The sequence below is a fragment of the Python bivittatus genome, unplaced genomic scaffold, assembly GCF_059951505.1.
Source record: "Python bivittatus isolate LINGU-HERP-01145 unplaced genomic scaffold, Pbiv_v1 ctg000220_np1212, whole genome shotgun sequence".
NCBI classification, from domain to species: Eukaryota; Metazoa; Chordata; class Lepidosauria; order Squamata; family Pythonidae; genus Python; species Python bivittatus.
Window position 1 is genome coordinate 16,700,628 of NW_028277048.1, and position 18,186 is coordinate 16,718,813.

Below are 18,186 nucleotides of genomic sequence, written 5' to 3' on the forward strand. Positions count from 1 at the left end.
GAACTATAAATAAAACTCCAAGGAAGGGTGTATAAGCTGTCTAGTAGAATACAAATAAATTACATGGCTTCCCAAGCATCCCTAATGAATGGCTATACTGGCTGGGGCTGCTGAGAGTTGTAATACAAAGTCTGGCAGGACTGTTACCTATTCCCACACTAACTTCAGAGCTCAGTCACCTAAGCCTAGTCAAGTCAGCTCCTCAGTCAAGACTAGAACATACCCCATATCCCATGTTCAGGATTGGCTGCATCCATATACAGAATTTATTTGCTTTTAACCTTTATTGAGGTTTTGAAACATTAAAATACAAATAGATTTAAGAATAACTTACAATAATTGTTGTAAATTTACTCTGTACAAATGTGATACATATCCCAAAAGATAGCAGCTTACGTAGATTCCTCTATAAGGGCGATGTAGGCCTTCTACAATAAAAAGGCATGGCAGACGGTGACCAAACATACATGCATAGGTCAAATGTTTATCCTTTCCCCTTAAATGCAGTTAAAGGCAGTTTATACTTAAGGCAGTTCAAAACTTAAGAATACATTCATTCAACCCCCTTCAATTTTTTCCCGTGGTAAGCCAGATCCCATGCTTTTGTTAAGTTTTCTACTTCAGGAATACTGGTAAGCCATATGCAATGGGAGCAGCTCCAATCATGTATCTGAGCCTGGGAGCCTGACGGGATTCAATGACATACTGCAGCAAAGGGGCTCCAGACCCTGCCTTGAGCCAGTTGTTCAGAAGCGCCTGCATGTAGCGATCAATATCTCGATCTGTCACATCCCAGAGATTACCCAGCACTAGGGGACTGGAAAACAAGGGAGGGGAAAGAAGCAGGTGACCACAAGTCATGTTTATAACAGAATCCTGGATATGTCAACTGGTAGGCAAAACAGAGCAAAATGTTTGCTTGAGTAATACCTAGGCCTGCATCAAGCATTTCATAAGCTGTCATTTGATGACACTGTTCTCATTTGCAGCAACTGAACCCTAACTTGTCTCATCATGGCACTGGGATTTTTAAAATATGTTATACTGTCCTCAAATCCTATTTGTGGATTTGTTTCTAATAATAGGGATAAAAACCCTGTACTTTGGGAGTTGCAAAGATTGAAGAAAAAGAATATAGACCCAAATGGTATCAAAAGACCCTCAAGCTTATGCTTTTTTTTTTTGAAAAGGTACAATCCATGCAAGAGTCCAATTGTGCATACAGAATGACAGTATAAACACTATTTGCCTTGCAAAAAATGCTTGCTGGAGAAACCACAAGAACGTTTGCACCAGACACCGAGTCTTTCTTACACACATACCTACAGGCATACTTTCAGGGATTGCGATGCTCATTTGACTAAGAGAAATTCCTGTTCAGCCACAGATAAGGAATAAAATAAGGCATTCCAGGAACAAACAAACCCAAAATATCCTTTGCCAATGGTGTGAAAATTTTCAGGGTTAAATTTGGAATTATATTCAAACTCAGGCAGCTATTTGGGGAAGAAGGCAAAGGATAGTCTCAGCATAGCTCTGCACCTCCCATCTCCTCCTTTGAGGTACCACAGGATCCAGGGAGAGAATTCTGCTGTGGGGATGCCCATGTATTTGTCATCTAGAGTGAAAAATAAGTGGGAGATCTTTACCAGATCCTCACTCACAATCATAATTGCAATATGTTTTGGCCCTGGTGAACAATGTTGAATGATGTCTCCTTGCTCCTGCAGCCTTGGGATAACAAAGATTTCCCAAGTAGTGGCTTCATGTATATACTCTGTTTTCTCCCCATCATAGTTTGGAAGCCAGTATCTCAGGATTTAGGGCCTATGATTCAGGCCAAATACCAAGCTGAGCTAGCAAAGGTTTTAGCAACTTACCATCCTGCCATGATGAACTTGAGGATAGCACCAGTTCCCTCCAGGTTGCCCTGTACTGCTAGAGCAGCACTGCTGCAGCCAAAAAGAAGAGCCACAGCCTTGCAATCCATTTTTAAGATGGAATCCACAAAGCGTGCACCTGCACCGTGACCAGCATAGCTAAAAGAAGAAAAAATAGACACCTCAAAAACGAAGGCAGATTCCCATTAGGCAACTTCTCAACAGCCTCCGTTTCCTATTCAGTTGCAGATCTGAACGCTAAATAATGCACCTTTACTAGAAACTGAAAACAGGAAGTCCTCTAAAATGCTGGCCCACTCAATCACATCATCAGAAGGCTGTACAGGCAGTCCCCAGTTTAAGAATGAGTTCCGTTCCCAAGGTTTGTCCTTAAGTTGAATTTGTATGTAAGCTGGGACAGTGTTATTGTATAATACTGTATAAGTAAGGTTGTGTAATTAACTCGAATCATTGTGTATTTAACTCAAATTTTGCTACAATAGGCTCCGTTCTTAATTATGGGTCATCTGTAAACCAGGCATTCTTAACCCGGGGACTACCTGTATTCCCTCTTTTGCTCAAGTTGACCATGGCAAAAGGGAGCAAGAGGCTAGGTTCCAGCAAATCAAAACAGCGGGGTTGGTTCATTCATTTTCCTTTATTAATATGTATAAACACACATATATACACTCATACTCTACACATGGAAACTCTGATATCAAGTAATTTAGCTTAAGACCGAAACCTCTATTATAAAATAAATACTTTGATGTGTGTTCTTTCTTCATTTTCTCATTTCATTTCCAATGCTATATTTAATTCTGAAGAAAAAGTCAAATAATCACGCTTGTAATATTAATATTCAAAACTGTAATTAATACTGATAGAATATCGACTTTTTCTTTCTCTTATCTATAGTCAATACTCTAGGTACCTAAATAATAGAATACTAAGAATCTAAGTATATTATATAAATATATTTGCACTGAAATAAGATATTGTATCAAAACTGGGAAGATGAACAATAGATGGTCTATATGACTAGATTTAGTAATAGGTTAAATGTTTGAGCTACTTCTATACAGTATTAGCATTTCATGGATATATTTTTAATTTCTTCACATGTCACGCATTTAATCACTACTCTGTATATTCTCTTCTGATTTTATTAGCACTGTTATATTTTTGACGGTACTTCATATCTTCTGGTGGTTATATTTCACTAAGGGTGAGAGAGTGTGTGTGTGTATGTGTGTGTGTGTGCTTTAAAGAAGCAGCAGGGTTACCACCTGCTTCGCTAACCACCCAAGGAGACTCCTCTTTCCCTCTGGCATTCTCGCCTTGCCACTGGCAAAAGAACTAGGTCTGCTAAGAGAACTTCTCCCTTCATTCAGAAATTGGCTACAATAAGCCTAAACCTCCCAGCTGAATTGAACACATCACTTAAATGTGTTCTTGCAGGAGGAACTGACCTGCTATTCTCTGCCTGTGCCCACAGTTCCCTTTTCCTTGAAGATTAATCTAGACTCCCAGGTAGTGTGATTTTTGTGAAAGGCTAGGTTTGGACTATACGCTTCAGGATAAGCTTGTGGGTTATCTTGTTATTTAACACAGGGGCATAAAAGACACTAATAAATGTTCTTGGCTTTCCAGAATGGTGGAGGGAAGTGTGGGGGGAGGAAATCAAGGAATTTCCAGCACTGTAAGTAGCCCAAAATATAGTTATGGCAGGGGAGCTCTTTTCCTTCCCCATAAGGCTGAAGTTACTACTTCTTTGGGATATTTTGATTTTGCATAATTATTTTCTGGATTTTAAATATGTCAAGACTTAAGGAACAGAAAACAGTGTTTAATACATTCAGAGAAAAATGTTTTATTCCTGAGCGCTTTTTACTTTTCTGTTTTTCTGCTTTCTCTGTTCCTCTGGTCACATACTTCAGACTATGACTAGTGCTTCTCTAATGATCCTCTGTAGCTACTGAGATGTACTGTATCTATTTTTTTAAAATCAAGAACATCTGCAATTAAGAGCATAACCAAGAAAAATATATTCTCCCAGAGCAGCTGATAAGTCAGACTCAGAATCCACTTCCTTTCTGCTTCAATAGCTTCCAGTATGCAAGTTGTCTATTTGCAATTCATCCAAGCATTCAAACTTTTTGCTAGCACTATGTAGAATATGAAGCTCAGTCATGTACTCACATATAGAGATCACGTTCTTCAAGGGCCAATGGTACTTGGTCTGTACTGGGAACCTGTCCCACCACTCCTGTCCATCCAGGCTCACTATCAAGTAGTAAGCAGAGAAAAAAGAAAGTATCAGTTGGAGTGAGTTTAGTTGTGTCAACCTGGCAAGCCCCCTTTATTCAAAGGGAAGCCTGGTGACAGATTATGTGATGCTCTGCCTTCCCTGAAGGATCCAAAATCTGTGTGATGTACACAAGTACAGATACCTACCTTTGAAACCATTCTTTGAACATCTTCTCTGTGCCAGGAAGGTTTTTGTGTGGGTTCAGAACATAGAAGGTGCTGCTGTTATTGACACCATGGTTGAGGATAGTCTCTTCCTGATACTGTTTGAGGGAGATCAGAATAGTTGCTTCATTAGATGGGGGAGAAAGCACCATGAAATCAGACACTGATTTTAGCATGTGAGGACTCTCTCTCGATGTATCCAAGGTCCTTGAGAAGCAAGTGTGTGACTTTGTGTGTGTCTTCTATTATCAGCCCTAAAAGCACTAATGAACTTCAGGGAAGGCCACTGTGTTCTTCATACTCTGGCTAGCAAATTGCTTCTTGGTGATGACATGGAGGCAGGTCTTCCCCAAAGTATACCTCTGCTTTGGAATGACCTCTTATCTGCCGTACACCAAGCCTAATACTGCTATATTTTAGATAACTTTACTTGGTCTTCCTTAGTTTCCCTTAATATTGTTCAGTCTTTTAAAAGTCTGTTTAATTGTTATTGTAACTGTTTTGGGGAAACGTTGCATATAAATTCTTTAAAAAAAACTTGTGGCTTCTTGTTAGCAATATATCACTTTCATGGAAAGTTTATTGTTCCTTTTTGTGACTAACAGCAGCCTACATTAATCCATTTCAGTCTGCAAACTGACTTACTCAAGTCAACAAATTGAGTTGCAGAAATTATGCTAGCTCTCTTAGCTCAAGACAGAATCAGAACTAGGTGACTCTCAATCAATTTTTGTTCATCCATCGGAACTAATCCCTAATCCATACAAATCAGAGACGGAGGCTTTGATGCTAATCGCACTGTCCAGTTTAAGTGAGTCAATCTTCATGCCACAGAGGAAGCAAGGAAATGAATACTATCTCCTAAAAAGGTCCACAGAGTCTTGTGAAATAGTGTATCCTAGCATTTGTTAAGCACTCCTTTTCCTTCTGGACTTCAATAACAAGGCAGAAATCAGAGATGCAAAAGAACTGTTATTTAGTTATTACAGTTTAAAGTCACTATTAAGTGCATCAAGAAAGGGTGATGCAAAAGAACGTCTGAATCAAGCTCTCTTTCCTCCTAGAAAGGTACAGATACCTCACCTTTTTTGTAAGTGAGTAGCTAAGCAGAAAGTGCAGAGATGGTAACCGGGTTACTGACTGATTTCTTAAGCATGGTATGTTTTCCCAGGGAAGCTTCTGGAGGTGCTGCAAAGAAGGATCAAGAGTTCAGTTCCCCCTCCATGAAACATCTCCTCCCACTGGGGGAGATGGGCAGCATACAAATTTAATCATTCATCCATCCATCCATCCATCCATCCATCCATCCATCCATCCATCCATCCCTTGGATGAAGCAAGTCAACAATATGGTATGTTGTTGGGCCAGTCCTGGCACACTTAGGAGATCAGAATATTTCATGATGAACCTTTTTACATGTTTCCATGGGAAGACTATCCAGGTAGCAGCCTCTTGCACAATACAAGGATGCAGCCCTGAGGTTGCCCTTTGCTCATCCCTGCTGTAAAATAGTATGGCACCATCTTCTACTCACTTTATCCAGCACAAGGACCAGGTGGCCACTTGATGCCTGGGCAGTATATGATTTCAGTTTGTCCACTGTCTCCTGTAGAAGGCTCAGGGCTCTCTCAGGTTTTGCTGGATGAAGCCCCCGTACCAAGTGCTCCACATGTTGTGGAGTTAATAGATGGGATCCAGTCAGTATGACCTGAAAAAAAAAAAAAAAAAGAAATTCCCATGTCCAGGGCTGTCTGATATGATGAACAGAAAACAGCAGTAGAAAACAAAAAGGCAATTGGAATTAAAAACACTGCTGATTTCTCAGTTGAGACAGAAAATACTGCAGGCTTATTAAAATTCTGAAGGTGTGCAGACAGAATACACACACACACACACACTCATATTCATTTGTAAAATCATTTTATTGGTACATATTTGAAAAAAGGGATCACCCCATGAAGCCAGTATGTACCTGGCTAGCTACACCTTCCATGGCCAAAGTCTGCCCAACTCCTCACCTTGAGCAATGCTAGATCTACCTCTTCACAACCACATTCCCTGAGATGTATTAGAAGATGGGAGGCTTCCTCCACCAAGCTGTCATTCACACAGGCTGGTAGTAGTGCGCTCTTCCAGCAGCTCAGCACATGTGTCTCCAGAGAATCCACCAAAGCCTGTGGAGTGAAGCAGAAGAGTCCTTCCAACATGGGAGGGCAAGCAGCACAACAGCAGTATAATTTGGAAGAGCTGCCCTTTGACCTGATTCTGACTCCCCCCAAAGGCAGAAAGCTGTAGGGGTGCACTACATGTGTATAGGTAGCATAGGGGAGGGGGAAGAACAGGGAAGAACACAGCATGAAGGAATCAGATGTGATCGCACAGTCAAGACAGCAAGAAATCCTGACACTCCTGACCTCCTCTTCTCATACTTATTGTTGATGCCAACTCAGAAAGGTTGAAGCTTGTAAGTAGCCCAACTATGTCCAATGTAGCTCCCTTTACATGTGCTTAGATTATCAATCTCATCATCACCAGTCAGCACAACCTATGTCCAGAGGATCACGAACATAAAGGTTAGCATTATATTCCTTGCAAACTACAGAGCAGAGATGAAGCCACCAATATGACACCGAACAGCAAATTTTAATTTGACTGAAGGAGGAAAATAGTTTAGTATATGCAGAACAAGTATACTAAATTGAATTAATTTTAGTTAAATAGACCTTAAATCAAATGTAGCTTCTGTTTTAGCCTACTTTTGTAGCATGGCCTCCAGTGCAACACTTAAAGGCCCTTCGTCTAAAAAGAACTACGTGCTGCGGGATAGCAGACCTCACCATCATTCTTTTGTCCAGTGCAATCCGACCAGTCCACCAGTCTTCCTTCTCTGTGAAATTTGAGATCTCTTTTTGTTTTTGCAGGATGGCTTCGAGTTCACTTAGAACTGCACTTAAGGATACCTGAAAAAAACGGGCATTATGAGGCAGAACATGTCCCATGTCCAGAAAGTTACCATTTGAAGTCCTCCTTCTCACTGTTCTTACTTTGGCATGCAGGGTCTGTATCTGGATGTTCACAGGGGTGGCGCCTTTCTCTAACCTTGTCAACAAGAGGATGTCTCCAACAGCCCCTGGCTGGATGCTCACCAGAGTCATTATGCACACTGTGACCCCTAGGAAGGAGACAGCAAAAGATTCCAGTTTACTTATTTAAGGGAGAAAATGTAATGAGGAAACCATATTATGGTTAAAACAAGTCTTTCTTTGCCAAAGCATAACACAGGCAAAACTGTAGCCCAATATCTTGAACTAGGCCTTCTAGCCATCATCTCCGCTCATCACTCTCCTCCTTAAACCCTGTATTTTTTAGTCCCAAAAAGCTAGAGCAATAAGAAAATGTCCATAAACGGTTGAGAAAAAATGGGCAGGACAGAACTTGGCTCACCTAACTCTATATCACCTAGTCCTTTTCCAATTCCTAACAAGTGGTGCAGTCGTTGTTGCTGAACTGCAAATCTCAGTAGCTCCAATCAGCACTGCCAACGATGACAGATAATGAGAGGTGTCTTTAGACAATATATGCAATATCTCAGCGTCCCATCCCTGTACCACACCAACAAAACTGAACATTTGTTGTGCCATGGTAGTACTAATGCACAAAAGCCAGTTTGGTGTAGTGATGAAGGCACCAGGCTAGAAACTGGGGGGCCGTGAGTTCTAATTCTGCCTTAGGGATGGAAGCCAGTTAGGTGACCTTGGGCCAGTCCCTCTCTCAGCCCTAGGGAGGAGGCAAGGGCAAGCCACTTCTGAAAAACCTTGCCAAGAAAACTGCAGGGACCTGACCAGGCAGTTGCCACGAGTCAAGGCTGACTGGAAGGCACGCGTGCACACGCACACGCACACAATACTAGTGCACATCCCTGAGAAGCCTTCTTTAATGTCTGAGAACTGTTTTCCTTTTCAGAATGGTGATACTTGCCAACTACAATCAAAATATGACTCCATCTTACATATCAGAATCAATCACATACCAGGGGGGATTTGTTGCAGTGCTTCTCTGAATGTCTTAGTTTCCAACCCTGTTGAGTTGGGGCAACTGAATTCAAAGAGGTTCTGAAGTTCAAAGAGGTGCTGAAGCCGAGAATCTGTTTTTCCTTCTTGCAGGGTAAGTGCCTCCAATTGCTTGGAAGTACTGGCCACTGATGTTTTTTTCATTTTGCTAAGGAGGAAGTATAACAGTAAGGTTATTAAGACATTCTTAAAATACACGTCTGCTTTAATTGCAGGAATATGCTTTTAGATGTACTCCCTTCTGTAGATCTGACCTACTGATAAAGACAAAAATCTTAAAGTCAGTTCTAAGATTTCATGTTAGTCCTAAAAATAAGTATACTTTGATGAACCTGGTTGGTATTTTTTTTATTTATTTGAATTTATTAACCATCCAGCTCCAATGGGCTTATTTAATGAGGTATTAAATATTTCGTCCACAGTTTCAACTGTGGAAGTTTTGTTCTGAATAGTAGACCATGAAATTTTGCAAGCTGCCAGTTCATTAAATGTTCATCTAAAGCAGAGATGCGAAACAAGTGGTATTCAAGCTTCATAGGAGCTTCAAGTATATACCCAAAGAAAGGCTGCCAACTGTATCTCTGCATGATTTACAGATCTGACCTGGCCTACTTTTCATGAGCTTCACAGGAATAGGCAGTTCTGCTGCATCTGATGCAATCACTTTTCCATTTGGTGTAAAATCATAGCAAAATCCTGCCTTTGAAAGAGGCTGTCTGATAAGCATCTTCGTGAGCTCCTACTCTGGGACTATCTCCTTCCAATCAGGAGCCTTGTTCAGATCCATATTCACCATGCCAGTGCATAAGGACAAGGTTGTTTGGTGTTGTTTTTTACATTCTTGCACTTGCCATACTCGTCAAATTGATAGATAGCATGTCCCCATTTTCCCCTTCACCACTATGAGCTTACTTGAGTTTCTTGTGAATCATGGTCATCTTCTGATGACGAAGAGTGATAGAGACTGACTCAGAAACCAGATAGGCAGTAGCAATGGGGTCCCGGTTCCCAATACACAGTGCCATGAGTTGACAGAGATGGCTGTAGAGGGCACCCAGAGGATAATGGGCAATTGACTGGAAAGCAGCTTGCAGGGAGTCATAGACTGAGTCCATGGACAAGATGTCTGTAACGTTGCAAATTACGGAAGAAAAAAAACCTTGAAATTCAGTGAAAAGCAGAATGCAGTTATGTTCAGATTAGTCAGTTTATTTTATATCCTAACAGTGTTAGTTAATTCCCCTTTTGAATTTGCAGTACTATTCTATTTACCCAACTTCTGTAACATGGTTCCCTCTCCAAATGTATGGGAATTCAACTGTCATAATTCGATGTTAGCATGGTAGGAGCTGAAGGCCAACACATCTGGACTACACCAACCAGAATGTATTCAGAAATAAGTTCTTATTACACAAAGTTTCATGTTATGTCTACACTCATGTCTACGCATCCTTCTAGACGCTCAAGACAGTATTGATATGATTTTTCATCTCCCAGTTTTAAATTCACAAAGCACTTTCTCTGCAGCCAAGCAACTAGCTTTTCAGCAAATTTTAAACACCTACTTTCTTTCAAGTAGCCTACCTGATTCCTGTGTTTGTCACGGGGAAACAAATTTTACTTTTTCTCCCGCTAGCATGAAAACCATGTGGAATGATTAATCACTCCTCAGCTGGTTTGCCTACTGCTATCATGGGAACTTCCCTAGCCATGTGGCTTTCATTAAATTTCTAATGCCCTTTGCTAACCAGGCAAGTTGTTAAATGTAAGGCTGAACTGGGTAGACTTAAATAAGTCATCTCTTTTTGCTTCAATTCTCCTATCTATAATGTAAGGAACAATACTGAAATCTTACAGACCTATAAACTATAGATAAATACTTTTGACACCCAGAAAATACTATAAAAATGCTTATTATGACTCAATATTACTAGTACCAAGAAGTCAGATAATTTGTTAGTAATCTAAGAATTCTGAGTCATTAGCTTTGCAAGCATAGGGTGAAATCTGTGGATTAATGCTTGGGGAAACTTCTGGGTGAAGCAAGTAACGGTGGGAGAATTGCACACAGTATTGCTGATACTCTAACTCAGCCTTCCCCAGCCCAGTGCCCTCCAATGATGCTCTCAGTTCCTCATCTTATCAGCCATAACCAGAACAACCAATGGTTAGGGGGTCATCAGAAGAGTACATGTAAGGGCACTAGACTAGAAAAGAAACACAGGCAATAGACTAAATTTGATCAACTGTAGCAGTGAAAGCCAGGATCGAAATTTAAAAATAAATGATCCACAAATATATCAGAATTCAAACTTCTCTGCTAAAAGAAGAGCTGAAAAGGTTGTCATACTATATTGTGGAAGCCTTGGTTTAAGTAAACCTTTCCAACAATCCTATAATTTTTAAAGGAAGAGTTGAGAGAAAACAGATTTGAATGGCTCTTTACCAGCAGGTGCATCCAGTGAGGAGGCAAGTGCATGCAGGTTGAAGGGATCCTCCAAAGCTTTCTTCTCTGTAGCTGAAAATGCTCCTTGTAAGACAGTGCTAACATCTCTCCGGAGGACCTCTTGATCTTCTTCTGTGCTCGGTTGCCTTCGACTTCCTGCAGAGAATAAAGAAACAAAACAGCAAAACACCTCCAGCTTGTCTAAGCCAGATGTCAAATATTGCCTTTGAGGGCTATGATGATAATCTGTGCCTTAGCTGCAATTCCACAAAACCTGAAAACTCAACCTTTTGATGCCTTCAAGTATTAAGGCAGGGATGCTGAAGTCTAGCATATCTGGACAGCAACCATCTAGAAAAGGTTGATTTAGCAATTTACTGTGTATCATCTATGTGGACTAAAACTGACTTGTTACAGCTGCAAATCCAGTCATATACTTGAAAGTAAGGAGGCTTCTGTTCAGGTAAGTTGAAATATTCAGCTACCCTCATGATGTAATCCCAGTAGACAGAGATGACAATGCCGAGCCTCATAAAATATCAGTTTTAAAAATGCCAGGTAGAAATATAAAGCTTTAGAGAAGCAAGGCCTGAATATTTCCTTTCTCACTTGGCTACCATAACTGTTGTACCGGGAAGGCAAGAGGTTTATCTGAGGTAAGCAGGGAGTTGGGATCAGAAATCAGCCTTCCAAAGATAAATTTTGGATGTACATTATAATTCCACTTCAACAGATTTTTCTATTGACTCCTTTCCTTCCTCTTTGCCCTGAAGTTTTTCCAAGTACCTTAAGAGTTTGCATTTAACAGACCTCCACATCCATTGGAGTCCAGGGTGTGCTGTGCTTCAAAGCATGGGACAAAGAAAGGGAGGGAAGGAAGGAAGGAACAAAGCAGATGGGGAGAAGAAGAGACTGACAGAAACCTTGTATCCTCCAGTTCCTCAGTTCAAACGGTGCTTATTTATGTACCCACAATCTCAGCTCCATTTCTCAGCTAGCTGCATTTCTGCCTCAACATTTTGCACTTTCGCTAATATGAATAGCAAAAGTCAGTCTGCTCAGCCCTTAGTTTTTGCTTGCTATTTTCACAACATTGCTCTCCAAGTGACCAAGCCTACCTTTAATAGCTTTTTCCTCATCAGAACCTCTCAAGACTTCAATATTGTCTTCTGAACTCTCGTTTGTCCTTAGAATCTCTTTCTCTTCTTCTCCTTCTCCTTGATCTTCTTGGGCTCTCTGAATTCTCTTCTTGTTAGAAACTTTCTGGATGTCTTGTTTTCCTTGTCTAGCGCCTCTCCTAGTGCTTGGCCTCCCAAGCTGGGGCTTTGCCATTTTGGAGCACTCCTGTGAAGAGCTAGCACTGCACCTCTCCATTTTAGCAAGGCTCAGCTTAGATGGTTTTTTACTAGTTGCTGTCCTCTGCCCTGTCCTGCGAGTAGCAGTCATTGGTTCTTTATCAACACAGAACTGGGATTCTGGCATTGTTTCTGGAAGTCCTTCAATGTCACTGTCATCGCTGAAGGGAATCTGGGGATGACAAAGACATGGGATTTCTCCTCACTTCATCCTTTACAATAGTCTTTTGGGAAGAGAACTGGCTAACACAAGAACTGGTGTTGGGAGACTGGACATTTGTAAGGAGGCCAGACAATTGAGGATCAAGCTACAACATTATTAAATTGCCTTCAAATCTAAAGGCAATGTAGTTCAGAGTAACAATAGGCAGAATATCCAACCAGGAGAAAGGTCTTGCTTTCAAGTTCTGTGTCTGCTTCTTAGAGATGTCTGACTGACTACTTTGAAAAACCCTGTTACCACGCTGGGCTAGGCCATGGTTCTAATCCAATAAGGCTGCTCTTAGATTATTATATCAGCATGGTTGATACTGCTCAAGCAGGAAAAAAGCTATACTATCATAGAGTTAAAAGATGAAAATTGATGTATCTAAGGTGTTGTGTTATCTTCACTATAAAATCTTGTGGTTATTTTAGTTTTGATAAGGGATAATTAAAGAAGTTGGGGGGGAAATGCCTTATTTTATTTCCTCCAGATGTGTCAGACTACAACTATTACCCCAAAGTAACATGGTCAGTCCATGTCACCAATCTGGAGAAAAATTGCAAACAATGGTATTAAAAAGTGTTGGAAGAACAGATACATTAATTTCCCTTATAATACTGGTATTCAGATCATGACCCTATGGAAATTAATTCTCAGTACAGTAAATTCAAGAAAAAAGTACCTACACAATACATAATTATCTCATGTAAGCTGGAGTACAGCACATTAACAGAAAAATAGTCATGGATCTTTCTATGAATGTGTGCTTAAGCCTCTTTTCCTTTTTAAAAAGCTTTTAGCTATGACATCTCAATGAAACCCCCATGTGCAGAAGCAGTAGTCTCACTATCACCTGCTCAAAAGCCAGCTGTAACCTTCCTTGTCAACTTGAAAAGGCAAGAGAATGACTGCTACTGAGGGCAAGAAGCCAGATGATAAACAGAATATAGTCTCATTAAGTAAAGCAATTGTTACATTCACTAAATACCTGGACTGCAGTATTTATTCATGGAAGTGTTATGAATGTAGTATGTGTGTGTGCACACGTGCATTTATATATAAAAAAATGGTTTTTCATCAAACTAAAAAGGCATCCTCTGTAAGGCAATACAGGTAGTCTTTGCTTAATGACCATTCATTCAGGGACTGTTCGAAGTTACAGTAGCACTGAATGAAAGGTATTTATGACTGGTCCTCAAAGTTACAGCTGTTGCAGCCCCCCCATGATCACGTGATCAAAATTTGGGCCCTTGGCAGCCCACCTGCATTTATGACCGCAGCATGTGCTTCAACTCACCCCCACCTATCTCCCCACCATCTCTCCCCTTTGGGCTGCCCTACACTCTGCTGCCACCCCCAGCTGACCTTTGCCGTCTTCTTCCGCCTACTGCTGGCAAGGTGTGCCTGGCCTGGCCCTTCATGAGGCAGCTGCTGGTGGCATGAGGCCTTCCCAAAGCTGTGCGTGCCCTTCTTGAGGCAAGGCTTTGGGAAGGCTTTGTGAAGGGCCAGGCCAGGCCAGGTATGCCTCGCCAGCAGCAGGTGGAAGAAGACGGCGAAGGTCAGCTGGGGGCAGTTGAAGCGGAGATGAGCACTGCAGGGCAGAAGCATGTGGCCTAACAACTGCAACCAGAACTACCAAAACTGCCATCACTAAGCAGTGTGGTCACATGATGTTTCACCAAATGACCGCATCGCTTAGCAATGGAAATTCTGGTCTCACTTAGGATTAAGCAAGGCTACCTGTATTTTAAAAGTTTAGAAACCAAGTAAAGAAAGGTTTGTACGCATTTCAAGTTATATACCATCAAATGGTGGAAGTAACCAATTACAACGAACATGCAGAAGTAAAGAATGCTGATGTAAACTTCTTCAATTGTGGGCTTTTTTTTTTTTGAGGCTATAGATCTACCATATAATAATCATGTTTCCTAATCCAGGTAAGGGAACCTGTTTTAGTTTTTGTTTTGGAATAGAGAACCAGTTTTGCATAATGGTTTAGGTGCCGGCCTAGAAACTACAAGACTGTGAGTTCTAGGCCTACCTTAAGCATGAAAGCCGGCTGAGGGACTTTGGTCCAGTCACTCTCTCTCAATCCAAACCACCTTATAGGGTGATGGTTGTTGGGAAAACAGGAGGCAGGAGTATTAGACAGTATGTTTGCAGCCTTGAGTTGACATACATACATACATAAAAAATAAAAATAAATAAATAAATGAATGTTGGGATAAAAATCTAATAATAATAATGTAACTCTCATCCTGCCCAACCATTGGCTAAGACTCTTGGGGGGCTTGAGACCACCAATATATCAATGGCCATAGGTAACTCACAAGGAACATATTGATTACAGATCTAATGCATTTGCAATTAGTAAATATATTTCATGAAGCCAACCTGCAAGAGGAACTTATATGATCTGTACTTGCATGAGGTAGAAATTCCTTTTTCATCTTCATATGGGAAAAAATGCTTCTAAAACAAGCTTCAATCAATACATATATATGCAGCATCTAAGCAAAATATCCTTCGTTTTATTAGAACTACCTGTTTATTCATTTGCAATGTCAAACCTTTTTTAATTGCATGGTACCCCACCCCTTAAGTTAATCAAGTTACCTTAATCCGGGATTTCATTCTCCTGGTTACTTTGGGAGCCTTTGGAAGTTCAGTGTTCAGTTTCGGAGAGGATTCCTCAAAAACCACAAATGGAGCCTTGTGGGTGATGGTGGACTTGGCAGTTAAGAACAGGCTTGTCTTGGAGACTGGAAGGGATTTTTGTGCTGGGGTACAGAAGGATTCAACAGGGGGCCTAAGAACAATGGGAGGAGTGTCCGAATCTGAGTCAGCCAGGGCAAAGGGGTCATTTGGGTTGATTGCAGGGTGTGGTTTGGTCCTTAGTCTCTTAGACTTCAGTTTTGAGGCAGGTCCTGGCTGCTTCTTTGTTTTGCTTGTCAGGGACAGTGCATGAACTGTATTGAAGGTCTCTTCTACTGTTGTTCCTGGCTTGATTTCTTGGTCTCCAATGAGAGGCAATGGGGATTTCCAGGACCAGGTACTAGACAGCATATTTTCTGTGCAATTGTCTTGTCTGGAGGTGAGAACAGAAATCACAGCCACAGCTCTGGCAAGTAGTAGCTGGGCCCTGCGGTATTCAAGTTCAAGCAGTTGAGGCCCCTTGGAGGAAAGAAAGGTCAAACCCTTCTCCAGAAGCTGCCAGAGTTTCTTTCCTGGCCTACTGCTATTCATGCTTTGTTTTGTCAGAAGCACGTAGATATGGGCCATCAGGCCATCAAGGAGCCCAACTGTTGACTGACATGGAGCAATAACTTTCTTGTTTTCCCACTGAGATACACATGCTACCATGTGGGAGATGCGCTGAGCCACAGTGGTGCACCGTTGCAGAATGGCCTCAAGGAGATGCAACCCTTCCACTCTGTTCCCAAATGTCAGCTCTCCATCTGCAGAGATGACCAGCCAGCGGAGGCAGATGGTGGAGAGGACCACATCAGAACACAGCAAACAGCAGCACATATCTGAGTGGCTCAAGAAGCTGGGCTGTTTCTTCAACTTTGGCCTCAGTACTGGTGAAGTAGTTAGAGTCTTCTGTCCAGGGACTGTGTCAATGAATTCAAGGCAGGCTTCTCTCAAGAAAGACTGCTCTTCCTCAGAAGGCTCCAAGCACAGGCTTTGGGACTTCTTGCCCTTAGGGCCTCCTTTCTTGGGCTTGATTCTCACTTCTCCTTTTCCTTCTTTGGTTTCAAACACTAGCAACAAGAGAGAGAGGCTCATTTGGCAATTTCTTCCCCTTGCAATGAACTTAGCCAAATGAAAAACCTACAAACTATAATATTGTTAAATACATTTCTAATGGTTCATAATCAACTGGTCCTGAGTTGATGATACAGAACATAATACCCATCAACCCAAGTTTAAGATATTGCACTTGTATTACAATAAAAGGAGATAACCTCAATATAAGAACTCTTTAAGTTTATTATTTTGGGCCAGTGGAAGCAAGATTTTAAAGTATATTTCTTTATCCCTAATATAAATGAAGAAAAAAAATATGTCATTTTGATCAAACAGCTCTGTTTTGCCAGGGGCATTATGTTGAAGCCCCCAGGACAGCATCCTCTGATGTCTTGCTTCCCGATATCTACCTCTATTGTGAAGTTTACTTGAATCTGAGTACAAATCTGTACTCAAATTATTGTTTCATAATTTGAGAATGAATCCTCTGCAAATTATGGCTTCATTGTACAATATGTGGTGGTGAGAGATGGCACTAGTCATCAGGAGGGCAACAGGTTGGTGCTCTATTTTTATGTAGAGCAGTCTTTTTCCCCTGAAACAATTCCTCTTTTTTTTACCCTCTGTTACTCCTGAAACACAGCTTAAATAAATGCAGCCTGAAATGAAACACAGTCTATCAACCTGGAACTCTAGTTGTTTTTTTTGATTTTTAATAGAATGGTTGATCAACCCACTCAGGCTAACATACTACTTCTTGCAACAAAAAGCTATGAGCTTTGCCATTCAACCCTGCTTAGATTCCTCACCTGTGCCTGATTCAAGAAGAAAGAGAACCTGTTCAAGATCTGAGCCATACAGATCCAGATTGCTGCGCTGTAGCTCCAGTTCACTCTTCAGAACCAGAAAGCGAGCACACCTGAGGAGAAAGGCCAGAAGCTACACGTTAGCCTCTGGAACAAGATGGCAGCCTTCATTGTTTTGGTAGGCTCAGCTGTCCTGTTAGTCAACATTTCACATGTTTGATTTGCAGCTGGCATTCACTAACAGATGCCCCCAACCTTATATACATTACCCGCAATTCTTTTTAAACCATCTGTAGTCCTATTGTTATCATTACTCTTGCTAGATAACCTCCAGTAATAATAGAAACAGCAACAATAACTATAATATTTTATTAATCCCCATGTATTTCAAATGATTAGCTCTATATCAAGGCAAACTGGGAACCCAGAAATAGTCTATGTTTTTGTGAAGGGTTAGAAATTCAGTTTAATTCAAAGTCTGTAATCTCCCATAATTCTGCTCCTTTTGTTTTATTTATATTTCTTACCATCGAATTGATTGCACCTTCATGGAAATTTTGAGCGTTTCCAGGCAGAAAGCTTTGGCTTCACTTACAGTCTCAATCTTGCTAAGGAGTGACACAAAATGCTCCGAACAAACAAACATGTCAGCCAGCACCTGCCACTTCTGCACCAGGTTGTCACCTGATAAGGAAGAGAAGGAAAAAAGAGAAAAGGGAAAGGGAAAACTTTATGCGGAGGTGGGAAAGATGAACATAAGCTGAGGTACTAAGTGGTTCTGACAGTGAAAAATATAAAGCATGGTGGAACATGAGCAAAATTCCACTTAGATCACAGTTGGCCCCCATAATACCCATTTTGAGATTCCCTAAAGTCTCTTCCAATCGTTATTATCATCACCATCATTATCACCATCAAAAATCAATGCTCTTCATGACATTTGGAAGCCAAACATATATTATAGTACATACTTTACAATTGGGTTAATATAGATAATGAAACACCAAAACCCCTAAAACTTTCCCCAAAGCCTAGGAAAAAAAGAGAGAGAAAATAGTTGGCTGGGTATGTGCAGTCTTTCCCATTTGCATCATCGCCACACTTACTCTGACACTTGTTTTCCCCAAATGTTAAGTTTACCCAAAAATTGTTAAATTATTGGTTTAACCAAAACAGAGACATACAAGGCAATCACTGAA

General features: G+C 41.0%; 1 protein-coding gene across 2 annotated transcripts in view; it reads right to left on the reverse strand.

Moving 5' to 3' along the window:
• Positions 1-294: 294 nt before the first annotated feature.
• The window catches only part of ESPL1 (extra spindle pole bodies like 1, separase), a 45,855-nt gene continuing 27,963 nt past the window's right edge, over positions 295-18,186 (reverse strand). For both annotated transcript variants that reach the window (XM_025164507.2, XM_088137989.1), the window contains 16 exons: positions 17,515-17,671; positions 16,991-17,100; positions 15,048-16,195; positions 11,990-12,398; positions 10,872-11,027; positions 9,338-9,551; positions 8,386-8,573; positions 7,400-7,527; positions 7,193-7,315; positions 6,374-6,529; positions 5,890-6,063; positions 5,439-5,543; positions 4,338-4,453; positions 4,083-4,166; positions 1,881-2,039; positions 295-817 (listed from right to left, as the gene is read on the reverse strand). In XM_025164507.2, coding sequence (XP_025020275.2) covers positions 616-817; positions 1,881-2,039; positions 4,083-4,166; positions 4,338-4,453; positions 5,439-5,543; positions 5,890-6,063; positions 6,374-6,529; positions 7,193-7,315; positions 7,400-7,527; positions 8,386-8,573; positions 9,338-9,551; positions 10,872-11,027; positions 11,990-12,398; positions 15,048-16,195; positions 16,991-17,100; positions 17,515-17,671 — 3,629 coding nt within the window. In that variant the 3' untranslated portion in view covers positions 295-615. The remainder of the gene's footprint in view (positions 818-1,880; positions 2,040-4,082; positions 4,167-4,337; positions 4,454-5,438; positions 5,544-5,889; positions 6,064-6,373; positions 6,530-7,192; positions 7,316-7,399; positions 7,528-8,385; positions 8,574-9,337; positions 9,552-10,871; positions 11,028-11,989; positions 12,399-15,047; positions 16,196-16,990; positions 17,101-17,514; positions 17,672-18,186) is intronic.